General features: G+C 42.1%; 1 protein-coding gene across 2 annotated transcripts in view; it reads left to right on the top strand.

Annotated features, from left to right (window-relative positions):
* Positions 1-8488: 8488 nt before the first annotated feature.
* The window catches only part of MAGI3 (membrane associated guanylate kinase, WW and PDZ domain containing 3), a 218109-nt gene continuing 200288 nt past the window's right edge, over positions 8489-26309 (top strand). For both annotated transcript variants that reach the window (XM_048826998.2, XM_048827001.2), the window contains exon 1: positions 8489-8858. In XM_048826998.2, the coding sequence (XP_048682955.2) occupies positions 8528-8858 (331 nt within the window). In that variant the 5' untranslated portion in view covers positions 8489-8527. The remainder of the gene's footprint in view (positions 8859-26309) is intronic.

Below are 26309 nucleotides of genomic sequence, written 5' to 3'. Positions count from 1 at the left end.
CATTAGCACTCAGTAAATACATTGGCATTGGCACCCTGACAGCAGGATTGTCTGGCTATGTAGACTCCCTCCTCAGGCCCTATGCTACCAGCACTCCCAGCTACCTTCGAGACACCACTGACTTCCTCAGGAAACTACAATCCATCGGTGATCTTCCTGATGACACCATCCCGGCCACTATGGATGTAGAAGCCCTCTACACCAACATTCCACACAAAGATGGACTACAAGCCGTCAAGAACACTATCCCCGATAATGTCACGGCTAACCTGGTGGCTGAACTTTGTGACTTTGTCTTTACCCATAACTATTTCACATTTGGGGACAACATATACCTTCAAATCAGCGGCACTGCTATGGGTACCCGCATGGCCCCACAGTATGCCAACATTTTTATGGCTTACTTAGAACAACGCTTCCTCAGCTCTCGTCCCCTAAAGCCCCTACTCTACTTGCGTTATATTGATGACATCTTCATCATCTGGACCCATGGAAAAGAAGCCCTTGAGGAATTCCACTATGATTTCAACAATTTCCATCCCACCATCAACCTCAGCCTGGTCCAGTCCACACAAGAGATCCACTTCCTGGACACTACAGTGCTAATAAACGATGGTCACATAAACACCACTCTATACCAGAAACCTACTGACCGCTATTCCTACCTACATGCCTCCAGCTTTCACCCTGACCACACCACACGATCCATCGTCCACAGCCAAGCTCTGCGATACAACCGCATTTGCTCCAAGCCCTCAGACAGAGACAAATACCTACAAGATCTCTATCAAGCATTCTTACAACTACAATACCCACCTGCGGAAGTGAAGAAACAGATTGATAGAGCCAGAAGAGTTCCCAGAAGTCACTTACTACAGGACAGGCCTAACAAAGAAAATAACAGAACGCCACTAGCCGTCACCTTCAGCCCCCAACTAAAACCCCTCCAACGCATTATTAAGGATCTACAACCTATCCTAAAGGATGACCCAACACTTTCACAAATCTTGGGAGACAGGCCAGTCCTTGCCTACAGACAGTCCCCCAACCTGAAGCAAATACTCACCAGCAACCACATACCACACAACAGAACCACTAACCCAGGAACCCATCATTGCAACAAAGCCCGTTGCCAACTGTACCCACATCTATTCAGGGGAATAATAACAGAGCCTAATAACATCAGCCACACTATCAGAGGCTCGTTCACCTGCACATCCACCAATGTGATATATACCATCATGTCAGCAATGCCCCTCTGCCATGTACATTGGTCAAACTGGACAGTCTCTACGTAAAAGAATAAATGGACACAAATCAGATGTCAAGAATTATAACATTCAAAAACCAGTCAGAGAACACTTCAATCTCTCTGGTCACGCGATTAGAGACATGAAAATTGCAATATTACAACAGGAAAACTTCAAACCAGACTCCAGCGAGAGACTGTTGAATTGGAATTCATTTGCAAATTGGATACAATTAACTTAGGCTTAAATAGAGACTGGGAGTGGCTAAGTCATTATGCAAGGTAGCCTATTTCCCCTTGTTTTTTCCTACCCCCCCCCCCCGACGTTCTTGTTAAACCCTGGATTTGTGCTGGAAATGGCCCACCTTGATTATCATACACATTGTAAGGAGAGTGATCACTTTAGATAAGCTGTTACCAACAGGAGAGTGGGTTTGTGTGTGTGGGGAAAAAAAAAAACAAAAAACCTGGATTTGTGCTGGAAATGGCTACATGCATGAATGCACCCGATGAAGTGAGCTGTAGCTCATGAAAGCTCATGCTCAAATAAATTGGTTAGTCTTTAAGGTGCCACAAGTACTCCTGTTCTTTTTGCTATTACCAACAGGAGAGTGGGTTTGTGGGAGTGGGGTGGGGAGAAAACCTGGATTTGTGCTGGAAATGGCCCAACTTGATTATCATACACATTGTAAGGAGAGTGATCACTTTAGATAAGCTATTACCAGCAGGAGAGTGGAGTGGGAGGAGAGAAAACCTTTTGTAGTGGTAAACACCCATTTTTTCATGGTTTGTGTGTATAAAAAGATCTTCTGTACTTTCCACAGTATGCATCCGATGAAGTGAGCTGTAGCTCACAAAAGCTCATGCTCAAATAAATTGGTTAGTCTCTAAGGTGCCACAAGTACTCCTTTTCTTTTTGCGAATACAGACTAACAGGGCTGTTACTGTGAAACCTAAATACATAGTGCTTCACACTGCAGTACATTAGGTAAGATCATTGTAAAGAATACATTCCTACTGCTTATCTGTAGGAGAGCTCAAATACTTAACATGTTTGCAAGCTGAAATAAGTAAATCAGAAGAGGAGGAGGAGGAGGAATGAAAGGTGAACATACTCACTGTCAGCATGGCATAAATTAGAATTAAAGTTGACAAACAGGTCTCTGAATAGACTTCAAAGTTTTCATTACAGTAGTATAGCTTTTCTGAATTCAGCTCCTGTAGTATGCATGAAGTATAAGATACAGGGGCACTAAAGAGACAGGTTTGTTGAGAGCATGAGTCTTGAATAAAGGCTGTTGGTGCTGAAATGTTGACATGTCCTTATGGGTACCTATGCGTAGAACAAAGTTTTCTTAATTCAACAATCTGAAATCACTGAATTCTTTCTGAATATTCTTTTTTTCTATGTTAAGGATTTATTCAACAAATGTCTGTGGCATTTTTACAGATTCATCATAGGTATTACAGAAATGGACACAGATTAGATTAATATGTCCAGAATTTATCTACTCAAAATCATACCCTTATTTTTTTAAATGTTAGGCTCTTTGGTCTGTTTATATATATATATATTTTCCTCTTTCAACTGGGACAAAGGAATTAGACCACTCAGGTTTACTTGGTCCTTATCATAAAAATGAGAAAGCAAGACAAAAAGATAGAAGTCAAAAGTGAGACAACTAAAATCTGCATGGATTAAAATTAGTATGGGAATTACTTTATCACATAAACCAGCTCTTGTGGTATTTGTTTTTGTTTGTTTCTTAAATCCCTGGAGTCACATGAATTCACCAGAATCTCCGCTTCAAGTGTTTTTGGTTTGTTTGTTTTTTGGTTTTTTATTAGTAAATTCCAGGCTTCATGGTTGTATAGATCAGCTTGAAAATGTGAATCCTGAAGTTTCAAAACCCAGTAGGCAAATAAACTCCAAATGTACTTTTATATCCAAAAACTTTTTAAGTCAACCCCTGATTTTCTGAGGGGCCTGATGTGTGTGTGTGTGTGTATATATATATATATATATATATATATATATATAAACATTTGGGGCTGGCAGTTCTGCAATCACAGATGGTTTGCACACCTCCAAACAAAATAAGAAAGCAAGATGTTAAGGAAAAAGCCCTCCAGTATAGATATCAGGTGAAACTGAATGCTCACAACTGCAAGATAATGCTGCTCATGCAACTTTTAAGACTCTATTCTTTCCCCTCTGCAAGCAGCTCTTCTGAGTGCAACTAACTTTTTTTGGTAGATTCACTGGTTTCGGTAACAGTTACCGTATGAACTAGGTATATGGGCCTGTAGCGGTGTAGAGGTTTGTACACCTCTGGAAACTACCAGAAAGGTATTATGTATACATTGGTTATAAGCGCATTTCATAGCAATTTCTGAAAGATTAGTCATTTTCTAAATCTGCACAAATATTAACCATGGAAAAGGAGTTCAGAGTTCAAAGCTATTATTGCTAATAGTCTCTATTGTTGTACAAACTGATGTGAGCAACAGGACATATAGTTCATGAGTGGGTCAGTGAAACAAAACACATTGTTTTATAATACAGTGCATGGACCCTTTGGAATCTATAGCTACCTGTTTTTCCTGTTTCATTGTATACAAAGGAATGTAAGTGTTTGAGGAATGTAAGGTCACACGCCTTTATGTTTGCAAACAATGGTATTACTACACCCTCATGGTACGAAAAGTTGAATTACAATGTGTACACTTAAACACAATAATTTTTAAAGATACTTAAGATTCGTATATCTCAGTCGAATGTGGACTTCCATGTAGTCAGCTTAAATGCAAAGCAATACTTTCAAGAAAGGAAACAAATACTCTTAAAATGTTTCAGATAGTGAGAAATATTGCAGTGAAAATATAGTTTCTAATGAAGAAAAAAAATAAATTAAGAGGGGTGAGTCATACCAGTTTGAAATCATGTGACCCAGCAGACTTTCAAATCCATAGATGATAAAACCTATTTTGAATTACCCTTGCAAACCGTAGTTGTTACTAATGTCGTTATTAAACAATTGCTCTTATGCACCCAAACTTTTACTCTTAGAACTTGCAATCTTTTAAAGTCCTGGTCCTGCAAATGTTTGTGTATGTGCTTAACTTTAAGCGTGTGATTAGTCACAGTGAAGTTAGCATATCCATAAGTGCCCCATAAAATTGAGGCCTGAATGGTACAGAGAGAAGATAAATATTACAGATTTATAAAGGAGACTGACTTCTCGTGAGCGGCATTTATATATTTATAAATTCATCTAAACAAGCTGATTGACCTGTTAAAATGCCAGGCACTAAAGAAATTCTACTTTTGGGTAAGGATGCAAGAATATTTAGAGTAGTTATATGTATTCAAGTTGGCCTGATAAAATTAATCCTCAGGGTACTTGGGGAACTAGCAGAAGCAATCTTGGAACCGTTAGCGATTCTCTTTGAGAACTTCTGAAGGATGGGTGGGACCCCAGGGGACTGGAGAAGGACAAACATAATATCTGTCTTTAAAAAGGGGACAGAGGACCTGGGGAATTATAGACCAGCCAGCCCAATTTCGATACCTGGAAAGATGCTGGAACAAATTGTTAAACAATCACTTGGTAAGTGCCTAACGGATAATAGGGTTGTAAGTAATAGCCAACAGGAACTTGTTAAGAACTAATCATGCCATATTAATCTAATTTCCTTCTTTGACAGGGTTGCTGACCTACTGGATAGGAGGCTGGTGGCACCTTAAAGACTAACGGATTTATTTGGGCATAAGCTTTCATGGGTAAAAAACCCACTTCTTCGGATGCATGGAGTGAAAATTACAGATGCAGGCATAAATATACTGACACATGAAGAGACGGGAGTTACCTTACAAGTGGAGAACCAGTGCTGATGGGGCCAATTCAATCAGGGTGGATGTGGTCCACTCCCAATAATTGACGAAGAGGTGTCAATACCAAAAGAGGGGAAATTGCTTTTGTAGTGAGCCAGCCACTCCCAGTCCCTATTCAAGCCCAAATTAAGGGTGTTAAATTTGCAAATGAATTGTAGCTCTGCAGTTTCTCTTTGAAGTCTGTTTTTGAAGTTTTTTTGTTGAAGAGTGGTTACTTTTAAATCTGTTATAGAATGTCCAGGGAGATTGAAGTGTTCTACCGGACTCCTCGTTTTTGTGGATACGGACTAACGTGGCTAGTGCTCTGATAGTGGATGGGGTGAAGCAGAAAATGATATACCTTGATTTTAGTAAAGCTTTTCACACACACTCATGACATTCTCATTAGCAAACTTGGGAGATGTGGTCTAAATTAAATTATTATAAAATGAATGCACAGTTTGAATATGGTTTTTCAAAGAGTAGTTAATGGTTTACTGTCAAACTGGATGTGTGTGTGTGTATCTATTGGGGTCCTCCAGGGGCCTATCCTGGGTCTAGTACTAGTCAATATGTTCAATAATGCCTTGGATAACAGAGTGGAGCGTGTGCTTGTAAAATTTGTGGATGACACCAAACTGGGAGGGGATGCAAGTACTTTGGAGGACAGGATTAGAATTCAAAAGAACTTTGACAAATGAGAGGATTGGTTTGAAATCACCAAGATTAAATTCAGTAAAGATAAATGCATTTGATTTTAATTCCTCAGTATAGTAATTTGCACAATTACAAACTGGGGAATAACTGACTAGGTAGTAGTACTGCTGAATAAGCTCTGGGGGCGAGTGGATCGCAAATTGAGTATGAACCAACAGTGTGATGCACTTGTGAAAAGGGTGAATATTATTCAGGAGTGTGGTATGTAATACACAGGTGCTAATTATCCTGTTTTACTTGGCACTGGTGAGGCTACAGCTGGAGTACTGTATCAGATTGTGGGCACAAGGCTTTAGGAAAGATGGCTAAGTTGGAGAGGATCCAGAGGAAAGCAACAAAAATTATAAAAGGTTTAGAAAACCTGACCTATGAGGAAAGTTTTTTTTAAAAAGTGCATGTTTAGTCTTAAGGTAGACCTGATAAGTCTTTTCTTAAGTCATCAACTATGTTACAAAGAAGACTGTGATCAATTGTTCTCTATGTGGACTGAAGATAGAACACAACTAATGGACTTAATTTGCAGCAAGGGAGATTTAGGTTACATATAAGGAAAAATTCTCTAACTATAAGGGTTAACTAAATTCTGAAATAGTCTTCCATGGGAGGTGGTGGAATCCCAATCAGTGAAGGCTTTTTAGAACAGGTTGGACAAACACCTGTCAGGGCTGATCTACATGGTCCTGCCTCAGTGCAGGTGGCTGAATGAGGTTACCTCCATAGGTCCCTTCCAGCTCTACATTTCTAACATTGGTATGTTAGCCAGGAGCATGATGGATATACTAATTTGTACATAAATTCATATACACTTCCAAATAAAATAAATGTAAAAACCCATTATATGTGGCTATCTTTCTCTTTTCTGAGCTGGATTAAGAGAGTGTCTTTGACTTTGGCGGCAGCAGCAACCTGTATTTCAGACACTGATTTGTCCTCCTCCTAAGGTGAGAAAGGAGAGGGTAGCCACAGGTGCCATTTGAGGACGTTGGGCACTGTGGATGGACAGATCCTGGGATGGTGGGCAGAAAGACAGGTGCGACAGACATGGGTGGGGGGTGCCGAATGGAGGGCCATGGGTGGACACAGCAAGAGGGACAGACAGATGAGGGGGTGGATGGACAGATCGGGGGAAGCCAGATGGATGGGTGCTGGGGGGGGCATGCAGGTGGATAGATAGCAGCAGGGGCTGACAGAGAGGCTGGGGTAGATGGACAGACATAGGAGAAGGAACAGATGAACGGTGGGAAAGTAGGCAGATGGATAGAGAGACAGCTGGCCAGACTGATGTGGGGATGGGGAGGGGAGGAGAGGAGGGACAGCATGGTGGATGAGAAGGGGGCAGACAGAGGGATCACGGACACCAGGACAGACAGACGTGGGGCTGGGACATGTGGGGGGCAGACAGACAGCAGGACCGACAGACATGGGACTGGGGGGGGGGGGTTGGGAAGCAGACATGGGAAGGGACAGGCCAGACAGATGCAGTGTGTGTGTGGGGGGGACAGCACAGTGGATGAGAAGGGGGAAGACAGAGGGATTGTGGACAGCAGGCTGGACAGACATGGGGCTGGGTGGGGTGGCGGGCAGACAGATGGATGCAGTGGGGGGGAAGAATAGCATGGTGGATGAGAAGGGGCAGGCACGGGGGATTGCAGATAGCAGGCTGGAGAGACGCAGGGGTGGGGGGCCGATGCAGAGCTGGGTGGGGTGCAGGGCAGGCAGCAGGAGGGACAGACATGGGTGGGGTGGGGGACAGACAGACATGGGGCTGGGTGGGGTGGCGGGCAGACAGATGGATGCAGTGGGGGGGAAGAATAGCACGGTGGATAGCAGGGGCAGGCGGGGGGGATTGCAGATAGCAGGCTGGAGCGACGCAGGGGTGGGGGGCGATGCAGAGCTGGGTGGGTGCAGGGCAGGCAGCAGGGGGGACAGACATGGGTGGGGTGGGGGACAGACAGACATGGGGCTGGGTGGGGTGGGGGGCAGACAGATGGATGCGGGGGGGGGAAGAATAGCACGGTGGATAGCAGGGGCAGGCGGGGGGGATTGCAGATAGCAGGCTGGAGCGACGCAGGGGTGGGGGCCGATGCAGAGCTGGGTGGGTGCAGGGCAGGCAGCAGGGGGGACAGACATGGGTGGGGTGGGGGGCAGACAGATGGATGCGGGGGGGGAGAATAGCACGGTGGATAGCAGGGGCAGGCGGGGGGGATTGCAGATAGCAGGCTGGAGCGACGCAGGGGTGGGGGGCCGATGCAGAGCTGGGTGGGTGCAGGGCAGGCAGCAGGGGGGACACACGGGGGGGCTGGGGGCAGGCGGAGAGCAGGACCGACAGAGGCGGGGGTGGGGGCGGGGCAGACAGCCGGGCGGACAGACAGACGTGGGGCGGACGGACAGGCAGCCGGGGACACGCCCCTTTCCAGCTCCGGCCCGCGAAAGTTCTGCCTCTGACGTCACTCGGACTGCGCTCCGCCGCGCGCGGCCCGCTGAGGGGGCGTGGCCGGCCGTGTCGGGGCTCTCGGCGTGGGGGGCGGGGCCCCTGCAGGGGGCGGGGCCGGCCGCCGCCGCCGCGCCGAGGGCAGCAGTCGGGAGGCTGCGGCGGCCGCGTTCGGAGGCGCGCGGCGCTGGGCGGCGAGCGGCCCTGTGAGGCGCGCGGGCGGGGGGCGGGCGGGCGCGGCCCCCCATGGTGCGGCATGTCGAAGACGCTGCGGAGGAAGCGGCACTGGCTGAGCAAGGTGCAGGAGTGCGCCGTGTCCTGGGGGCCGCCGCAGCCCGGCGGGGCGCCTGACCCCGACCTGCTGCGGGGCGGCGCCGAGCTCGGCGAGTTCCCCTACCTGGGGGGCCGCCTGCTGCTGGGCGAGCTCGGCGGGCCCGGCCCGGTGCTGCTCTCCGGCAAGCCCCCCAGCCCCGGCGACGTGCTGCTGGAGGTGAACGGCACCCCCGTGAGCGGCCTCACCCACCGCGACACCCTGGCCGTCATCCGCCACTTCAGGGAGCCCGTGCGCCTCAAGACCGTGCGCCCAGGTGAGCCCCCCCCCGCCCCGGAACCGGCCCCCAACCCCCCCCCACCCCGGGACCATTCCCCCCCCCCGCCCCGGGACCGGCCCCCAATCCCCCCCCCGCCCCGGGACCATTCCCCCCCCCCGCCCCGGGACCGGCTCCCATTCCCCCCCCCGGCCTCGGGACCATCCTCCCCCAGCCCCGGGACCGGCCCCCAATCCCCCCCCCCACCCCGGGACCATCCTCCCCCCGCCCCGGGACCGGCCCCCAATTATCCCGGCCCGGGACCATTCCCCCCCTCCCGCTCCGGGACCGGCCCCCAATTCCCCCCCCGCCCCGGGACCATTCCCCCCCCCGCCCCGGGACCGGCCCCCAATGCCCCCCCACACCGTCCCCCCCCCCGCCCCGGGACCGGCCCCCAGTCCCCCCCCCCCACCCCTGGACCATCCCCCCCCCGCTCCGGGACCGGCCCCCAATTATCCCGGCCCGGGACCATCCCCCCCCCGCTCCGGGACCGGCCCCCAATTAACCCCCCCCCCGCTCCGGGACCATCCCCCCCGCTCCGGCCCCCAATTATCCCGCCCCGGGACCGGCTCCGGCCCCCAATTATCCCGCCCCGGGACGGGGCCGCCTCGCTCTCCCCGCGACGGGCCAGCACCGGCCCCGCCCCCCTGCCGTTGGGACCCGGGCGGGCCTGGCCCCGCCCCCCGGAACCGGCCTGGGCCGCCTTGCCCCTCCGCCCCCCGGACCGCTGCCCCGCACCGCCTGGGGCACCCCCGGGCTTGCTCCAGTCCCTCCCCGGGGCGGGTTGGGCACACGTGGCCCTGCCTTCCTGTCCCCTGCCTCTGGGCCAGGTTTGGCCCTGCCTCCCCCCGCTGCTGCACCGCGGAGCTCCCTGCTGAGCCGCTGGTGGGGCTGGCGCTTGAGTCGGAGTCCCTGTTTCCTCTCCCTGAGCTGCTAACTTGTCCCTTGTTACCTGGTTACCTAAGGGCTCTGGGTCTGCCACCCCCCGGCCCAGCGGACCCTGCACCCAGCCTGGAGGCTGGGAAGTGCCGGCTTTTCTATGGATTGGCTTAATCATTGTCCACTGTGCACTCCTCTCACTGCAAAAATAATCTCCCCTCCCATGGGGTGGGATCCTTTTCTAAGAGCCAGGCAGTCCTGGAATAAGTTCCTTTGGTGTAAAAATCCTTTCTAGCATGTGATAATCTTCAACTAGTTTATTCAGGGCTTTTTTTTTTTTTTTTTTTTTTTTTTTGCTGTCTACAGCAGATGGTTTGGCATAGCTGCCCTTAGTATTCATTATATCCAGTAACAATTTCGTAGTTGAAAATATTTGACTGACTTCATCATTGCTATTAATTTTGTTATCAGTAGATTGGGTTTATTTTGTGCAGGGATAGTGAGGTCATTGCATCTCCTAGAGGGAATCTGTTATCTTTATGTCCATTGTAATCTGATGTATGTTGTGTTACATTGTTACTTGGATTTTAAAGCATTTCTCTCTCAAAAATTCCATGAACATTGTTCCTGGATTTTTTCCATTTTCCATTCTGTGTGAAGCTTGGGAAGGAGAAGAGTTCTTGCATCTGTCCGTTTCTATCTTCGGAGAATTCTCTGAGATAAATCACTGTTGTTGTAACTGAAGTTTGTGGTTGAGCACACATGTTCTCACACAGTCTGTCTACCCGTGGTGTGGGCCCTGCAACTTTCTCAGAACAGTGAAAGAGATTCATGTTAAACTAAGTGTCTAGCTTTCTGTTTGATTTTTAGTTCTACAGCAGTCATTCTAGTGTAGTGTTGGAATGACTAACTTGTATTTGACCTTCTGTTCCAGCTTTCCTGTTTTATCCATGGTACAGTGCTCCCACTCCAAAGCACACTTTGGGAACCAAGTTGTTTATGTTATGTGAGTGGAGTTTATAGGAAACTTGTGTTTTGAGAGCTAATAAGAGGATAGCCTTTACTGACACTATCTCCCCTATCACTCAGACCAGTAGTTGGTTTATTATAAAGTCTGTTGGTTTGCTAGGCCTTTGTAGATAATCAGCACTTTTATGTGGCAAGAGTCAGGTGGGTTTATGATAGTAGGGGTAGAATAGAGTTAGAGATGTTAGTTACAAAGGATTCTTCCTTTTAAAATTGAGGGAGAAAGGATGGACAGGATGAAGTTACACATGGAATTCCAACATTTATTGTAGTCTTCCTCTCATCTAAAAATAAAGTGAGACTTAGCCTTCGCAAACTAGTCCTGACATACCTGCTTAAAAACTGCCCCATGGCCACCTACTAATGAAACTCAATCTTCTTGCAAGATTTCAGCCTTGTAGTAAAGAGTGGCCTTCGAACAGGGATCTTTTATAGTTTCAGCATTGTAATTTTGCTCTTTTATTCTGTGTAAGTTATTTCCACTTCTGTCTGTCCATAGATCATTCAGTAGTCTGTGTTTTGAATAAAGCCAGATCAACTATTGTAGGGGTGTGTGTGTGTGCGTGCGTGTGTGTGTGTATTATATGTAACGTTACCTCTCAATTTCAAAAAGTGTTTGCTGCAGCTGTGAGTGGCACTTGAGAGGAATGCCCTTCCTTTCCAAATGAGTATGTGGATATTTTTACATACATTGATATTCTGTGTTTGGCCCTGGTCGTCACATTTCTTAGTGGATTAAGAGTAAAATGCAATAATGATGTAAAAAAAAACCTTAAAATCTCTCCATCTCCCTTTTGAAAAGCTAAATGAAGAATCTCAAAAAGATCTGAAATTAAAAACATGTATTGGCTATTTGTAAAATATTGAAACTGGCTACGAGTATAATAGCAAATGTCCTTATGGAAAGTAGGAGATTCTATATTGTTGTGATTAATTTTGAACCTCTTAGATAAATATGAATGCAGAATTGAAGAAGGGATGTGCTGCTTGTATTTTAGTTTTTCTTTTATCTGATATTTACATGAGAAATGAGATTTTTTTGGCAGTTTTTCATTAAACTACAGTCAGGTGTACTAAGCACTCTGTCTTTTGTCTGTACTGAACAGCAGCTCTAAAGCACTACACAGCAAATTATAATAGCAGAGCTTAACCTTGGGGTAAGATGATTTTGAGGTAGTGATTATTCTCCTGGCTATAATTATATATGAATATATAGGTACATAGTGTGTGTCTGTTCCAGTCTGGGTGAAATTGACCGAATTAATTGCAGTGAGGCAGAATTTAAAGGGACTCTTGGATAAGTGATTGGATTGTTTTCTGACACCTTTAGCATCCCGTACCCTATTGAACCTTTCTGTTTCAGGTATAGTATGACATGTGAAGATGGGGACTGTGACTTCAGTACATTACTCGTACTGTATTTAAGTCCCAGTGTCACAAAGCCAAGAAATTGAATCTCTGCAAGCTATCTCCATAGTAATGTGTAGTGCTTACTTAAAAAGGGTTAAATCTCAGTTGTTGAATGGTGTCTTAGCCAGTGCAAATGACACTATGTATCCTGAGAACATTCTTGAAATTCCCCATTCCTATTTCATGATATCGTTTTTACTTTCCAAGAGAACTCAGCTTCCAATCATAGAATAGCATTAATTTGAATATATTGTAATTAACCAGGAATATCAGATCATTGCAATAAAATCCTCTTTACCAGCATGGATCTCAAATGTCAAGTAAATACTAAAAAGAAAAGGAGTACTTGTGGCACCTTAGAGACTAACCAATTTATTTGAGCATAAGCTTTCGTGAGTTACAGCTCATTTCATCGGATGCTAAATAGTATTACCTGCAATCACAGACTAATGATTTACAATCGTAAGTCTGAAACTAATTACAGCTTCTCAAGTTCTGCACAACACAGGTATGAACTTTACAAAGTTTAAACAAATTTTAATTATGAATGTTTTATTAAAACTTCTTATTTTGTGATTCCTACAGTGTGACATGTCAATATTGTCATGATTGACTTACGCAATCTCTCATCTGTGTCTTAATTATTTTTAAGACACACCTCTATTGTTTTGTCTATTACCCGGACTCCTGGTGTAAAAGCTGACCTTGAGCAAAGCATGCTTTCATCATTTCAGTTTCTCCCATCTCCACTTCACAGGGGAGGATATCATTAGAATCTCAGCACTCAGGGTCCAATTCTGCTCCCAGAAATTCCTCTTACTTAAATTTCTTGAGTAAATTTGGGAGCAGAATTGGACTTCTGTGTGTTTTTTACTATTATTTTATTATTTGGTCATTTGTTTACAGTGAAGTTGAATAGTTAATTTCGAAAGAAAGGCGAAGTCTGTGGGCCAAGACAGTGATCTTTCTAAATTATTTTTATTTATTTAATTCCAATATTCTCTCAGTTTGACAGTTTCTCTCTTACCACTGGCATGAGAAGCATTGTCCTAGTTGTAAAACAGCACACCCCATAAAATCATATATGCAGTGCTTTATAATTTGTATTGTATTAGGGCTGTGACTTGACAGTGGCAAACCCTTCTAGCAAGGAAAGGTAACCACTACAGTACAAATTGCTAGAGCAGTGAAAAGAGAACTAGCTGTTCTAATTAATTCTGTTGTTTTTAGAATTCACTTTTGGAGCAAATTGAACTAGGACTTCAGCTTGTGTGTGTGGATACAGACTAACACGGCTACCCCCTGATATTTCAGCTAGTGTTTCCCATGACAAAATTTGCTTCCTTTCCACTCGCTGGTCCAAAATAGTCCAAATTTACTGACCTTTAGAACGCTTCAAATTGCATTTATTTGTGTAGGCATATGGGGTGTTTGGGGATCTGTGGCATTCTTGGAGTGTCATCGGTCTTGAGTGCATGAGGGGTTTTGAGATGGGGATAGGTGATTTTTGTGGTGGTGGTGGGGTTGGCCTCTGATCTGCTGGTGCTGTTTGTTTTTATACGGATTGTGATTTTGATTATGTCAGGGTGCCTAGTCCTTTGGGTAGGTATTTTGTTTGTATTCAAAAAAGTGAACATATAGACCAATTTAAATCAAGACAGCACAGCAAAATGACAGAAAAAACATTATTTCCTTCTCTTCCAGTCATATCAAGGTAAAAATAAAAACTGGATCCTCACAAGTCAACCTACATCTTTAGTGAGAATTTCTAAGTAGGCCTTAGCGTGCCTGGAAGCTCACCAGACTGAGGCACTGTCACAACAAGAGTGCAGGGGAATTCTAAAGTTGAGGACCCTGTACTAAATATGTCCTGTCCTCATCCTCTTGACACTGAGGTATTTGTTGGTACATTTTTGAAACTTTTTGTGTCTGTACAACCTCAGTGCTGACTAGCTACCTCCATCTTTTAATCAATACGGTATTTCATTAAAGTCTGATGCTGGTGTTTCAGTAGCTTTCAGCAGTGGATCAACAGGCTAGACTTGCTTTGTACCACGTGGTGACACACAGCTCTTCATTAAGGAAAGCAATATCTTTATTTGACAGTAATGAAATCTGCATTGGATGTTTCTAGCAGGCTCGGTAATGAATCTAAAATGAAAATTTCAGGATCTAGTTTAGCTTTCTTGAAAGATATAAATGTTAATCAGACTGCACATTGTTAACTACACATTGCGAGATATGGACTTTTTCAGTGGTGGAGAAATGTGTGTCCTACACTCTCTTCCCTCTTTTAGTTACTTAACATGAGCACATGTAGGGTGACCACACAGCAAGTGTGAAAAATCGGGATGGGGATGAAGGGTAATAAGCACCTATATAAGACAAAGCTCCAAATATTGGGACTGTCCCTATAAAACCAGGACAGCTGGTCACCCTAAGAACGTGCCTAGTTTTATTTGCTATGGGTTCAAGTTTAGAGCCTGCTACTTAGTTGTATAACACCTGTCCTTGGTAAGGTGGGAACAGTAGTGGCAAAGAGAAATGTGTAAGGCTTCCTCTTACTACACAGTATAAATAAATACTAAAACAGTCCTTGTCAAACATACTGGACTTGAGATGAACCCTATATTTAAAATACGTAGTTATTAAAATGGTGGCTTCCTGCTAGTCCCCAGCATACAAGTGTCCACATTGTAATTGACAATGAGGCCAAGGACCAATATGTTCCATGGAGACTAAACTATTCCATCATCAACTAAAAGTGCATCCACACTTCCACATTAGATATGAGGCATATTGGTAAGAAAGCATATAGATCAAGCTTGTGCTGCTGACTGTACTGTTGTTATTAAGGGAATAAACGGAAAATTTCAGCCTCCACTACAGTAAAGTCAACATCTCTTAGTGCTGAGTTTACTTAAAAGTGAGCCTTCTGGCCACAGTAAGTCTCCATTTTTAGTTTCCAAAATATTCAGGCAGGTTATGAAGCCCTGCTGCCAAAGTACTGCCCAGATATTGTGAATGCCAACACTGGCCAAGTGAAGCGTAGATTATTAGTTTAGTAGCCAATGGTGTATCAAGAGTGGGTTGAGACTACCATATAAAGTTCTAAAGTAGGAAGAATTGCTGATTATATGCAAAATCTTCAACTCCGAGTTTGAATAGCAGGATTATCTTTCTTCAGTCCCTTCAAGATGATAGAGCATCAGTGAAGTTACTCTGTGGCCACTATTGCAGCTTCAGGACACAGTATGCCCTTTTGGGAAGAAATTAGTGCTGTATACAGTTGCTGTTCTTCAATCTCCCTCACTCACTGGGCACAGTAAGCACTCCCATAGAGTACAGCTCTGCAATGTACAGGGACAGTGTGACTTGACACATGTACTCCTTTTGCAGTGAATTTACATTGGTTCTGCTGGATTGGAAACCAGGGCAGGGCAGTATTTGCCCCTTTTGAAATGAGGTACAGAAATTTTTCTTTCCAGTAAATAGGTGGGATACTAAAAGGCTGTAGCTCTCTGAAGTGAGTTATTGGATGAATGGTATTCACCAGGCACTTCTGAACTCAAAAATTCTGTAAAGTATTTGACATATACAATAGTAAATATGCAGCAAACTCCACCAATAATTTATTTGAGGGCACAAGTCCATTTATCTTAGAAGTATGTGTACTCATACTAGATTTACTTTGTCATCCAATTTCATCATCAATTTCTTAATATGATATGGTGTAAACGTCATGACATGCTCCTCTCCTTAGTTTAACATTTTTTTAAAAGTTAGCCATTAGTAGACTGTTTAAATGCTTTGGCTACGTGTGAGTGGAGGTAATGATCATCTTAATTGTTCTAGTTCTGTTCTGTTTAAGTAAATCAGACAGTATTGTATTTTGATTTACAGAACATTTTTTTTCTACAAGAGATCTCCAAATAGTTTCCCTGATAAATATCTCTCTTGGTGGGATGGTGTAAATTATTTTTTGCAAATAATTGCCATGTTTTATCTAACAAATTTGTCATTGTATTCATCACCTGATATGCAGATAAAGTGCAAAACTAGCAGAATCCACCCCTTTCAGTCTAATGACCGTAGTTCAAACCCTAACAAAAGATGATACATAAATAAGAGGAAGACTGATTCACTTGTTTAGCTTTAGGACATTTCAGTGTCTGGAATTTGGTCCAATAGTTGCTCATTCTCTGGTTCCTGGAATGGGTTAGGTCCCAGTCCTGCAAACCTGTTTAACTTAACTACCATGAGTAGTTCCATCAAAGTCAAGTCTCGTGCAAACTTTATTACTGCAAATACATGCAGTACTGGGGCTTTAGTTTTTAACATTTAGTTTTGGAGACCATAACTCTTTTCTTACACTTTCAATCCCAGTTAAAATTCAACACTAGTGAGAACTTGTTAAAAAATTTTGCAGCATCCTTCCATTTAGTACAGATGGAAGAAAGGGGGCTGTCCTTTACCAGATTTGAGCCAAGTCTTTTTTGCTGCCAGTTCTGCAGTTTCATCTTCTAGCTGTGAAATAAATGGACAACCACGATGCCAATGAAGTTAATTGCAATCCAGTACAACTTTGATATGTATTGTTGAAAGTGCCTGACTGGCAGCCAGAGCCTCTAGTTGGTACTTAGTAGTCCAAATGTTCATACCAATACAGGGTACCAGAACTGTACATCTGAACTCTGGTAACACAGATGGACCTGTTAGAATGGTACATTAGATTTACTTTACAACCTCTTCTGTGGTTGGGGGGAGGGATGCTTTTGCTATACTGTTTAATTGGCTCAAAAAGAAAGAAATAGCATACTAGTCTCTCTCTTTTTGTGGGAGTGTGGTCTGTTGACTAGGGCTGGGCTACAAGTAATTGAAACTCTTAGCTTCTGTTTGTGTCTCTGCCACTCCTCTCTTGTTTGAACTTTGACAAGACACTTAACCCTATCTAAACCTCACTGCTCTCATATAGTGATCTTTACCTCATGTGATCATCTTTTTATTTAAGTGTTTTGAAATTCTCTGGTACTGTAAAAACAATCATATTAGTGTTACAGTACAGTGTTTTATTATACAGAGTGCATTATATCTACTTTTAAGATCTCCATCTCATTGCAGATTGCATCACACTTATTTGGTTTTGAATGTGCATTTATCAAATCTGCTGTTGGTATCAGGAGAAGACTTTCAAAGTCAAAAATGAGAGTTAGGAACCCGATTCTGATTGATTTTTCAGTGGGAGTTACGGAGTTACTGCCCTTTATGCCTTTGAAAATCTCACATGGGACTCTTCAATTGAAGTCTGGGATTATCATCTAGGGAAAGTTTGCATGCCCTATTTAGATTGGAGTAACCTGGTGTTAAAATGTGTCCAGTGCTAAGCAAATGTAAGTTCTTCTGCTTGTGTAGAAGTGGCTGTTTTTCAGGTTTATGCTTGGGGGTTAGTTGTATTCAACATTTTAGTATTTGTACATTATGATTTTTAACTCCACTTTTGAATCTTTTGAGTACTCTGCTGTTGGCCATTAAAAATGGTGCAATACCATTAATATTATTAATACACGGATCACCAAACCCAGTGTTTTTTTTCTTTTTAAACATAAATGGATCTCTTCATTATTACTGTGATCTCCCATTTGTGATATAATTTGTTGCTGTAGAAAGCCCTGTGACACAGAAACTGGTCTAATATGAGTAAGATGGAAGGAGCAACAAATGTCTCTAAAAAAACCTAACATTCTTAAAACAAGGATTATGAGAAGAACACCTGAGAGTGAAACAGATGTCTCTCTAAATCTTTTTCATCATATTTTTATGACTGATTGTGAAGGGACTCCTTCTAAAGAGTATGATTGGCATTGGTAAAGTTTAGCAAGTTTACTGTCACATCTCTATAGCATATCTTTAATTGAGTATCTGTTTGAGTCCCTAAAATTACTATAGGAGGAATTGTTTTACATAAAAGTTCCCACTTTTTGGAATGCTTGGTTATTTTTCCTCCCCCCCCCCCCCTTTTAGCATCAGGTTTATAAACTCAGAAATATTTCTTTGTTCAAGATGCATTTATGTGATTTAATTCTATCTACAGTACTTACCAAAAGTGAGGAATGTAAGTCTACGAGCTTGAATATTTTTAATTCCATATGCTTGATTAGCTGAGCCTAAGCACTGTAATAATAATAATAATTTAGTATTAGCCGTGCTGGTCAATTATTTTAATTTTGTTTTATTCATAATTATCCATCTTCTGTATAGGAGTTTTAGTTAGTGTGAGATCAATTTAAAAATAAACTTCAATAGTCCATTTTAAGGGTTTGTAATGTTCTCTCACTTTCTACTTTAGGTATGTCTCGGTATTGTCACCTTACTGTCTATAGGGGAAATATCATAACTCTTCTGAACAATGCACTACCATGTTACTCATTGTTTCTGCTTTGTTTGGCATTTTATTATTACCCCTATTCTCGAGTGCTTTATTGTGGGTCATTGTTGTCTTCTAAATGTTCCTTGTTTTTTGCTTATCCTGACCATGTCAGTCAATTTTTATATCAGTTTTCCCCTAGAGGAGAAGCAGGTCCATCATCCATCTAAGAATAATTCTAATATTGCACTCTGACTTTGCCAGCAGAGAGGCTTAGACTAGTAATGTCCATGCTCTCGATGTAGAACCAAAGCTCTATGCGGCGTACCCCATCATGCGGAGCCTCTTGCAGTCTTGATAGACATCTTGACGTTTACTAGCTGAAGAATAGACTATTTACAGTGTATAGAAAAACTGATTTTATTTTAATTTTATTAATCAGAAAGGATGGTGTTCTAGAATGCATTTTTTAAAGCTAGTTGTTTGAAATTTGGTGAATATCTTAACCATGTAACTAGAAAAGTTATTACCTCTTGGATAATTAATTACTAAAACTAGTAGAATACAGAATTCAGTACATTGTAAAGCCATGTCTTCTATATGTATAAATTCAAGATTTTACAACTTTTATTATGACAGTTGTCTTACCAACTCAAAGGTTAGTTTCCTTCTTTGACACGGAAATGTCATAAAATGGAAGAGTAATGCACACGACATGACACTTGCTAATTTTTCGAATGCTTCTTTAATGATTGATCTAATCTCTTCACAATGTTCTTCACCCTGAAATATCCTAATACATTTTTTAAAGAATAATATTACCCAAAAATTAAATGCTGTCCTCTTGGATAGAACATGGGAGCTGTGTAGAGATCTTACTTCAGTGGGAATTAAGGGTATGTAGCAGGTTCAGGTCCTAACAGTACACAGCACTTTCATATGTATATGGAAGAAAAATGCTTCATCACTTTGAATTGCAGAGTTTTCCAGGGCCAAGCCTACTCTTGGCTCACAAATTCTGAGATCCCATTTTGTCTTTATTTTGTGCTAATTACCTATGAGTTTTGTTTATCTAAAAATAAAATGAAACTTAAAGCATGAGGGCACTGATATGCACTCTTGAGAGTAGGGGGTTCTTATTGCTTGGTGTTTTTGTAACTAAAATGTAGATTTGTGGTAGTCCATAAGAAATAAAAAATGCAAAGGCTAGAAACTGGCTACCAACAAAAATGAAAATGACCTGTCCATTTTCATTGTCCAAGTTGGAAAGTGTGTGCGTTGGGAGGGGGCTACAGCTTAAGTGGTGAAAAATAAATTAGATTTTTTTATCTATTATGTCTCTGAATGGCTGTTCTGTTATATCTGCTATTCCACTTTTTAGCCTGCAACCTGTGCCACTTGGAGTTGTTTTAAGTCCATTCAGATTTATTTAGCGTGATATCTCATTGCTATAGAGCAGGGGTTCTCAAACTCTGGTCCGCGAGCTCCATTCAGGTGGTCTGCAGATGGTTTTTTCTAAGGTGTGCGCCTGGGTGGTTGCACACACGAGAACGAAGGGCCACCCACCTAATTAGTGGAGCCGGACAGGCGTGGCTCCACTAATTAGGTGCCTGGACCCTGGAGAAGACGCACATGGAAGGTGAGGTGGTGGCTTTTGGGGGAATTATAGTTTTTTTTAAAACCTTCTTTTTGTAAATTTCACACCAGGCCATATTTTAACATCCATTAGTATATTATTCCACCTGTTGATTCATTTTACACCAGCAACTGGGCTATGGGAAAATATGCATTCCATACAGATCGATAGTCTCATTTTTCCTCTAGTATATCATAGAATCATAGAAGATTAGGATTGGAAGAGACCTCAGGAGGTATCTATTCCAACCCCCTGCTGAAAGCATCCCCAGCGGTATATGGACTATCCCAACTATATATACTGATTTGAGCTATGTTCTGTTAAAAATGTTACAGAAGTGCAGGATTCTGGTTTGAAGGTAGCTGGCACAATTTACAGTATCTTCAGATTTTTAATTTAGAGGAAACTTGCAGCCTAAATGTGAAAAGTTTGTGCATGGTGAGTGTGTGAAGGTTTGGAAAGTTGTGAGTATTGTGCCATTTGATCAGCCATTATACCAAACTATTATTTTGACTAAGAACCCTGGCCTTTTTAAAATTCCCATCATGCAGCTTGAATTTTTATATTAAATTTAACATCTTGTTGTAATGTGACATGGGTGAATGGTCTATCAGAAAAGAAGGTTGGATGATCTCTGAGGGCAGTAGTAAATGTGGTAACTGAGTTAACTGTTGGGAAATATGCCATTCAATATGACTGTCATCTTGTACCTCTCAATAAACTGACTTGATTGAAACAAAGATAAAAAGTAACTTTTTTGCATAGCATAGGGATTAAATGCTGGTTTCTGATGTTGCTGTAGTTGAAAGTTGGTGAACATTTCTGTTAAATCCTAATTACAAGTGGTTTAATATCTCTGCTACTTCAAAATTCAGAGTTAAAATACTGAAACTGTAGTCTGAAATGCATATTTTATTTGGAGTGGGAGAGGGTTTGGGAGTCTGTAGTGTTTCATAGTTACTTGGCTTTATTGCTAATTGAAAAAACTAGATCAAATGGGTTTTTGCCAAATTTTGGTAGAAGATCTTTTGAAAGAAAAGGTACATTTACAGTTAGTTCATTCTTAAAATAAGTTTATCAGACAGCAGATTCTTTCCTCCTGGTATATTTTAAATAACAAAATAGTTCTAAAAGTTTTCACTGTCTAAGGATAGTGGCTACCATTCTTAGCATTTCTGGGATTGTACAAATACCTCTCAGCATAAATAAGGTTGAGGAGGGATTATCAGCAGCCTTACTTCTACTGATCATATTAACTGAAAGTCATTTTCTAACACGCAGCGAAATCAGGGTCTACCATTTACATAGCATGTTCTTTGAGTAGCACTCCCCAGGTTGAGGGGTATGTGAGATTCTGCATAGTGACATGTGAATTGCAACTGGCTGTTCCCCCTTCCTTCCTTCTAAAGAGGAGGAGATTGTGTCGAGGCCAATGGGACATCCAAATTATTATAAAAAAAAGAATAGAAGCGCGCATAAAAGAAACAGTTGGCCTGAAATGAAGGAAAAAATGTTAGCCAATTGTTCAGTTGAAGATTTATTATAGATTTCAGTGTCATATAGGAGAGAGCTGATTTAGTTATAATTTCTTTGTGGAGGCTCACAGAAAGAAGAAACAAATCAATAATTTTAGAAGAAAGATTTTTCCTTTCTTCGCCAGTATTCAACAATGTTAGCTAATCTTTCAGTGGAAGGCGTACCATTGATTTTTTTCTGGGTGCTATTTAAAAAAAACCTATTTAGCTGTAATGTATGTGTTCTCTCTATGTGAATAAGCTGAGAAGGCAGTCTGTCACTTAACTAAGCTTTTCCGTGCAATAGTAAGGTAGAACTAAGTTTTTCAGCAGTCTAGATTTTAGTCCTGCATTATAATATGCAGCATATTTTAGAAACTAAACTTGTACAGGGGCTGACTTAGATTTTCAGTGTTGCATACCACATACTTAAGGGTGAGATTGAGTTCTAACTGTTTTTCTATAGTGTCTGTCTGTTTGTCTCTAGGTTTGTGTGTCTCAAGTAAAATGGTGGTTTAGTTTGGAGTTCATACAATTAGGCATAAGGAAAAAAACAAAGAAAATTCTGAACACATTTTTTAGGATTTAAGACATGAATTACATTTTGTGCAGTTTTTTAACCTTTTATCATCAACACAGGAACTGCTGTACTGTATCAGACTAGAGGTCTGTTTAGTCTGTTTTTTTTTTATCTGATAATGGCCAGCACCAGATGCTTTAGTGGAAGGTGTAAGAAACCTTATAATGGTCATCTGCTTTGGACAGGTGATGTTCCCATCAATTCTACAAAACGGTACATGTGTTGTCTGTAGGGTCAAAATATGTCCCCTTTGGAGTTTGACTGTGTTAATAAACAAATGAATAAACAATAAGGTCCAGCCCTAGCCTCATTCACAGGATTGACTGCTTAGTCCATTGCCTAGGTTCCCTCTAAGGACGTGTTAACTAAGAGGTATACTTCCTCCTCTTGTTCCCCTGCTAGGCTTAATGTTACTGGCAGGTAGTGTGTGCAGCCTCTTCTGCCCTGGTTCAGTGTGGAGATTGTCAGATACCAAATTTCATTTTTTTTTCATAGGGGAAGTTAATTCCTAGTACGAGTCAGCTATTTAGTTTAATTCCTGAAGCATATGAGGGTTTACTGTATATTTTTAGTATCTAATATAACTGTGGATGTTATTTCAGTCTGGTTAAAAATTTCAGTCTGGTTAAGCTTTTGGATTCCATATTTTGTGCAATTAAGTTCCCCAGGACAATTATGCATTTACATGGCCTACCTTCCTAGAGACCTATTTGCTCTCTGGTTCACCCCTACTGCTTATTTCCCTCCAGTCTCAGTGGGGAAGGAGCTTTGCTTTCTCCACCCACCTTAAAAAGTTGCTGGCTTTGGGAGGGTGCAGCATCCAGTAGGAGGACGTGTCAACAGAGATTTGGGCTCTTAGATTTTTTTTCCTGGCTTTGCCACCACCTTTCTGTGCATTAGGTAAATTACTTAAATGCCCTGTTTTTAGTTTCTCTGTGCCTACAAAATGGGAATAATTTTAATCTAGCCTTTTAAAGTACTTTTAGATCCTTATCTGAAAGGTACTATATACGTTAAATAATTTCTAAATATGCAGTGTTTTCATATACAATATGAATATTAATATAAACATCATTGTTTGCATATTTGTAGTACTAGATAGTTTCATGTAGTGGAATAATGGTCAGGTCAAAAACCTGTTTGTGTGTTGTGTAGTTCCAATGTTATCTCAGATTCATGTTTAAAACATTTAGGTCTAATATTTTTCCTCTACACTGTATTTCAGTTAACAACTATGGGGCTAATAGAACTTTATTAGTGATGTTTCTGAAAATAAAAATTTACCTGAATAAAATGCCTGGAAGCAAAGTTATGGTAAGGGGCTATAGAGGTAGAAGTTGGCCACAGATTGTTTTGAGGCCGGGTTTCTATCTAGAGTTGTTTGTTTGGGTTTTTGTTGTTGTTTTTTCATTTAAATCCATGTTTACAGTAGCATTTTTTCAGAGTATATTATCAAATCTTTAAAAATCCTTTTTTGAATATTTACTTTCAAAGTAAACAATTTTTCCCTTGTTTAAAAAGTTTGTCTGGTGAAAGTTGTTAAATGCTCAACAAAGTTTTGCAAGCAGAATGCCCTGGCTCAGCTGCATGCTGCTGTCATACTTACCAGTCTAAAAGATGCTTCTCCATTCACTTGATTCATGACTCTCCTGCATTCCCCAAAGGAAACTAATTTAAGGGAATTCACCACAATATATTTTGAATATTTGGAATATAAATGTCTGCATTAAACAGGTGCCTTGTCTAGTGACCATTCTGCCTGATCACTTGAATATATAATGTAAATGTATCTTATTGAATAATACTTTGAAAGGCTTTGCTTTTACTGGTAGAATCTTAAACTGCTTTAGAAAAGGAGTGCAAGAAATTAAGAATTGCTGAAAAGTGGTTCTGTTCTCCATAAGTAGCAATAAAGTAATGCAAAAAGCAGAGGGAGACGGATTCCTTCTTTTCTTTTTTTGAAAAATTTGGAGTCCTTGTGGCACCTTAGAGACTAACTAATTTATTTGAGCATAAGCTTTCGTGAGCTACAGCTCACTTCATCAGATGGATTCAGTGGAGCTCACGAAAGCTTATGCTCAAATTGGTTAGTCTCTAAGGTGCCACAAGTACTCCTTTTCTTTTTGCGAATACAGACTAACACGGCTGCTACTCTGAAACCTTCTAATTTTTGTTGACAAATTCCTTTTTATGGACTTAAATGGTGGGAACATAACTAAACCATTCATGCCGTAGGGGAGGGGAACTTTTTGCTATATATAGGCATATTTTATAATACGCGTATGGCTTTTGTAAGGGCAAGACATGTGGATGCTCTGTCTTGAGTACTTATATGGTCCATTTCTGTAGTATCAGAGAGACTCACCATCGTCTGTGTTTATCCCCTGTAAAGTGGGGAAGTACAGTTATCCCCATTTTGCAGATGAGGAGCTGAGGCACAGAGAGGCTAAGTGACTTGCCCAAGTTCACACGGAATCTGTTGCAGAGGAGGGAATTGAAGCCAGAGCTACTGATTCCTAGGCTAGCTTTTTATCTACTGGGGTTTTCTTCCACTTATAGTGATGACAAAATTCCCAAGGTCATCCAGGAAACATGGGCCAAATCAGGGAGCTAAGTGCAGGTCTCCTAAGCTCCAGGCTAGTGCCATAAACACAGAACTGTTATCCTCTCTGTGGAAAGCTTTGAGTCATGACCTTGGAGGAAAAGATAGGAAGTTGGCATTGCACTCAAAATGATTAATTGTCATGATAAAACTCAAGTTATAGCAACATAGATGTATGCTTGCACAAGAGAGGATTATAATTATGACTCTACCAAATTCATGGTCCATTTTGGTCAATTTCACGGTCAGAGGATTTTAAAAATTGTAAATTTCATGATTTCAGCTATTTAAATCTGAAATTTCACAGTGTTGTAATTTATGGGTCCTGACTCATAAAGGAGTTGTGTGTGGGGGGGTGTTGCAAGGTTATTGTAGGGGGTATGTGGTACTGCTACCCTTACTTCTGCGCTGCTGCTGGAGGCAGTGCTGTCTTCAGAGCTGGGCAACGGGAGAGCGGTGGCTGCTGGCCGGGACCCCAGCTCTGAAGGCAGAGCCACTGCCAGCAGCAGTACAGGAGTCAGGATGGCATTGTATGGTATTGCCACCCTTACTTCTGTGCTGCTTCTGGCATGGCACTATCTTCAGAGCTAGGTGTCTGGCTAACAGTCACCCACATCTGAAGGCTGTGCAGAAGTAAGGGTGGCAATACTTCAACCTTCCCCGCACACACATCATAACCTTGTGACCCCCCCTGCAACTCCCTTTTGGGTCAGGACCCACAGTTTGAGAAATACTGGTCTCCCCAGTGAAATCTGTAGAGTATAGGGTCAAAGCACACAAAAGGCCAGATTCACAGGGGGAGACCAGATTTCACGGTCTGTGACATGCTTTTCGTGGCTATGAATTTGGTATGGCCCTAATTATAATGCAGAATATGAACTACTATTAAAATAAAGGACAGGTTTCAGAGTAACAGCCGTGTTAGTCTGTATTTGCAAAAAGAAAAGGAGGCATCCGATGAAGTGAGCTGTAGCTCACGAAAGCTTATGCTCAAATAAATTGGTTAGTCTCTAAGGTGCCACAAGTACTCCTTTTCTTTTTGTAAAATAAAGGAGTACTTGTGGCACCTTAGAGACTAACCAATTTATTTGAGCATAAGCTTTCCACAAGTACTCCTTTTTCTTTTTGCGAATACAGACTAACACGGCTGCTACTCTGAAACCTGTCATGCAAGGCACTGCATTTAGCCGTATGGAGGAAAAAATTTGAGCTGTAGCTCATGAAAGCTTATGCTCAGATAAATTTGTTAGTCTCTAAGGTGCCACAAGTACTTCTTTTCTTTTTGCGAACACAGACTAACGCAGCGGCTGCTACTCTGAAACCTACTATTAAAATAAACTCACTAAAACTTAAGTCCCTAGCTGTTCTCTTCTATTGATTTTTAAAAGGTGAGTTGTTTTAACTAAATTCCTTTACTTCTCTGACTATAAGTAATATTCC

Source organism: Caretta caretta, chromosome 21 (assembly GCF_965140235.1).
Source record: "Caretta caretta isolate rCarCar2 chromosome 21, rCarCar1.hap1, whole genome shotgun sequence".
Taxonomy (NCBI): domain Eukaryota; kingdom Metazoa; phylum Chordata; order Testudines; family Cheloniidae; genus Caretta; species Caretta caretta.
Note: the sequence above shows the minus strand (reverse complement) of the source record. Positions and strands in the feature narration are given on the sequence as shown.